Source organism: Lactuca saligna, chromosome 3, assembly GCF_052625555.1.
Source record: "Lactuca saligna cultivar CGN05327 chromosome 3, ASM5262555v1, whole genome shotgun sequence".
NCBI classification, from domain to species: domain Eukaryota; kingdom Viridiplantae; phylum Streptophyta; class Magnoliopsida; order Asterales; family Asteraceae; genus Lactuca; species Lactuca saligna.
In genome coordinates, this window is record NC_136419.1 from 211,445,215 (window position 1) to 211,449,838 (window position 4,624).

At 33.0% G+C, this 4,624-nt stretch overlaps 1 protein-coding gene across 1 annotated transcript; it reads left to right on the forward strand.

Moving 5' to 3' along the window:
* Nucleotides 1–1,505: 1,505 nt before the first annotated feature.
* Nucleotides 1,506–2,981, forward strand: LOC145034138 (zinc finger protein ZAT9-like). The gene has a single exon (XM_078982516.1). The coding sequence runs from the start codon at nucleotides 1,509–1,511 to the stop codon at nucleotides 2,916–2,918; it is 1,410 nt and encodes a 469-aa protein (XP_078838642.1). The 5' UTR covers nucleotides 1,506–1,508; the 3' UTR covers nucleotides 2,919–2,981.
* Nucleotides 2,982–4,624: the final 1,643 nt, after the last annotated feature.

Sequence of the window (4,624 nt, forward strand, 5' to 3'; positions counted from 1 at the left end):
AATTATGTAGATTTTTACATCAAACGTTTAAAATACAAAATTAAATTACAAAGTGATAAAGTTTTTCATCAAACAATGAGAATACATCTTATATTCATTTTTAATAGAAAACAACAATGTATGAATATTTCTAAACTAAAACACCAACATATATAGTTATTTGTTAATTTGACTCCCATAAACTACTTATCGAACTGAAACAAATCAATCATCTGCTTTGAAAACCAACAAAAGTCCGAAAGAAACTATCTTATTACAAAAGAAAAATAATCGCCTCATGGAATTTGTTTGCCGAAAAAACCATACATCGCTGTTGTATCGCACGGATACCCTACTAGTGTGTGTGTGTGTCTGTGTGTGTGTGTGTGTATATATATATATATATATATATATATATATATATATATGTATGTATGTATGTATGTATGTATGTATGTATGTATAGTACCTTATAAAAGAAATCTTACTATTTCTATAAATAAAATCAATATAATAATAATATTTTTTTTAAAACGTTCAATTCTTTAAGCTTAAATTACAACCAACTATTAATATAATAATATTATAATATATATCTTACAAATGATAATGCTAGAGATACAAGTATTAAAAACACATTTAAATTAGTATTTCCTTATTTTTAGGGATTAAATTAGTATTTTCATTAATTTTAACCCAACTTGTACTACTAAAATATCTCTTCTCTGATATCTGGTGCATTCGAAATCTGAAACACTTCTTTTCGACAAATCGTTTGAAATTTAAAAGCTCATTCAAATTGGAGTTCCCTAATTTTTTGCATAAAATATAGTTCACTAGAGACTAATTCAAATCTTTATCTCCTTTTTCCTCCATGAAATCCACCACCACAGTATTTTTTGGTTTTGGCATCGCACTTTTTATTTTTATGAAACCGATCGATAATAGTGCAAGTATTCTTAAAAATATAACATGTTTCCGAAAGGAACTAATTGCTTGAAAGAAACTATTCGCCGTCGCCGCTTTGCGCGGGCAAACGGCTAGTGTGTGTGTGTGTGTGTGTGTGTGTGTATATATATATATATATATATATATATATATATATATATATATATATATATATATATATATATATATATATATATATATATATCCACCAACAAAAGATAAATAAATATAAATAAAATAAAATTCTATCCACTTCAAGAAATGGATTGGTTTACATGGTGTTTAAAATCTAGCACAAATATGTAAGGAGGGAAAGTGATGGTTGTATAATTTTTATGATATTTGCGACTTTCTCCGCCGTCCATTGACGGCGCGCCACCATTACCACCAGAAAAACATTAAACTAGTCGTAGAAAAAGTCTATGAAACTCTTACCCTCCTCCCACTTGTCATGCACACTCAACTCCTACTCCGTTTTCTCTCTCTCATACCACAAACCATTACTCTTACTAAAAACTAGGACAACTTCAACTACAAAGATCATGCACCAATCTTTCCTCATCTCCTCCATCGTTCCATCCATGGCTTGTTCTGACGATCAACAACCAGATTTCAAGCATTTTTGCAGGATTTGTAAAAAAGGTTTCATGTGTGGAAGAGCATTGGGAGGGCATATGAGGGCACATGGTGTTGGTGATGAAATTGCGAATTTTGATGATGAGGATATTGCAAATGATTGCGAAGGGATCAAAAAGATTTACGATTTACGAATGAACCCAAATCGGTTCAGTCGGCTTTGTGAGAATTGCGGTAAAGAGTTTTCTTCTTGGAAATCTTTCTTGGAACATGGGAAATGTGGCTCTGACGATGCTGAATCGTCTCTTCTTTGGTCGCCAGAATCGGAGGCTGAAGACGACGAAGATGGTGATGGTGATGGTGATGGATCCGTCCAGCATGGTGGCAGAAGTGGCTGGTCGAAGAGGAAGAGATCTTTCAGGGTTTGTCAATCTAGTGACGATGAAGACGACGTTGCATTAGCTAAATGTTTAATGGCCTTGTCAAACTCCATGGGTAATCATCCCTTGGAACTAGAACTCAATGATCGCCTTTGCGCCACCACAAACAACGAAACGCAACCACCGAACCCTAAGTTGTCCCCGGAGCTTTTGCCGAATTTTACAAAACCACCACCGGATAAAGCGAAAGGGGTGGTTGTGGCCACCACCACCCCTAAAGGTATGTTTGAATGTAAAGCATGTAAAAAGATTTTCAATTCGCATCAAGCATTGGGTGGACATAGGGCGAGTCATAAGAATGTTAAAGGGTGCTTCGCAGCACGAAATGATCAGTTTAATGATAACTTAATTACACACAAAGATAACGTCATCAGTGATGTAATAAAACCCATCTTCCCATTTCAATCAGACAACACTCAAGCCCCGAGGAAATCAAAAGTACACAAGTGCTCTATTTGTAACCGGATTTTCGCATCGGGTCAAGCCTTAGGTGGCCACAAAAGGTGCCATTGGCTAACATCTAACTACACTCCAGACACCTCTGTAAACAAAATTAACTTCCATGAACACATTGAACAACTTTATCAAAGAGCTCTCGCCATACCTAAAGAACTCGAACTAAAACTAAACCTCCCGACTTCCAGCAACACCACCACCACGACGCACCACAACCTTCAAAATCTGAAAAGATTGGAAGTGTCTACGGAGATCAATCTACATGGATGGAGTGTAGCTGATCAAGGAAATGGTGATGGGGATGCGAAAGAAGATCGTAATAACCAACCAAACAATAGCAATGGTGATCAATATCATATTTCAGCAGCGACAATGGCAAATGATGACAATGAAGATGCAGGTAAGGTGAAGTTGGCGAAACTCAGTGAGTTGAAAGACATGAATAGCAGCAATGGGAGTTCATCTTCATGGTTGCAGGTTGGGATTGGTTCGACCACAGACATGGCTCCTGACCCATAAATTAATATTTTTTGTTGTTACAAAAGAACAAGTATATATGTAAGTAGAAACTTATGTAATTAATTAGTGTGTATCCATATTTATTCTATTTTTAACCAACTTATGATGGAATTTAATTAAAAATGTATAAAGATAGGTGTCCTAATAAACAATTGGATCTAAATATACTGAAGAATTAAAATAAGATTTATGTAAAAGAAAAACAGTCTTGTTGATTAGAATTTCGGTTTTATGTAGAAATACTACAAGAAACTGGGTAATCAACGAACAACCCTATCGCGACAACAGTTTTTGTCGTTGAATAGTAATTTTTGTGACGATAATATTAATATTTTGAAATTTTCGACTTTCAACATCGTGTTGGGAAGGGAAGTTTACCACCGTAGTCTTCGTATGCTCCAATTTAAAGGAGAAACACAAACAAGCAAATAAACAACACCTACAAAATGTGGTTGTTGTATTTGATAATTTCTCTTTAAAAAATGATTAGAAATGGTTTGGTTACTCGTCAAAATAGCATATTTTGCAAACCTATATCACATAATAAATACACTTCCTTTAAAATAATGCATATCACCATTATGTTCGAAAATTTATAATTTTAGAACTGGATTACTATTTTCGAAAACCATAACAGTGGCCCCCTTATTTGAAGTTATACCATTTTTCATAAACCATTGAAATTCTTCTTCGAAATTTCTATTTGCAAGTAGAATATATTTGAAACTTGGAAATGTCTATAGATATTTTATTTTATTTGATCGTTTTGCACTAATAAGGAATAAATCACCTATTTAGTCTGTTTATAATAATATGCAAATATAAAAAGTAAAATTTTCATGTTTAAAAATCAAGAACATGTCATGTTCAAAATTGAAAACCAAGCATCACATTGTTGCTTTAATTAATCTTCTATTAATAAAATTTAATAGGGTGCTTGTATTCGAGTGATCATCAAATCAAAAGAAATAAAGATGAGCGTCTAGGTACTCATGTCTATTACAAGATATCTTTAGATGTTAGGAGTGTCACCAACAACAAGAGTTCTTGAAGTTATAAATGAGCTATGAGCTATCAATCAACATTATGCATGCGTGCACCGAGCCTTGGTGCTCTTAATACATGTTAAGACATATGGTGAAAGGTCTCTTGTTATTTATTGACCGAATGATAAGTCATCATCATATTCATTAACTAAATAATGATTGATTTCCCAATGTCTCAAAAAACATGTAATGTTTATATATCTCTTGCTTCAATGATCACTTATGCGAAAGATTGCGAAGACTAATCTTTCATGTTAGGGATCATCAACAACCAGGTAGAAACCCATTACTACTTTTTTTGGACGACTATATAGATTATATAGGTAGAATGTATTATATATGGAACTTGTTATTATAGATAAATTATGAGATTGTGTAGTTTTGTAGTTTATGATAATTAGAATGTTATTTGGTAACAAATTCTGTAAATTATAGAAAACAAATATCAAATATTAGAAATAACAACTCACAAAAGAAAAATTATAGAAATTTATGCATACATTAACAGCTCAAAATGGTTTTCCTACAAAGAACGCATGTTCATTTAAGAGTAAATTACTGAAATCGTACTTATGGTTTAGTTAAAATTGCACGTTTAGTCCCTAACTTTTCTTTTGCACTCGGATCGTCCCCGTGGTTTGATTTTGTTGCATTTTTCGT

Coding starts and splice junctions, on each gene's coding strand:
- LOC145034138 (XM_078982516.1), top strand. CDS start 1,509: ATGGCTTGTTCTGACGATCAACAACCAGATTTCAAGCATTTTTGCAGG.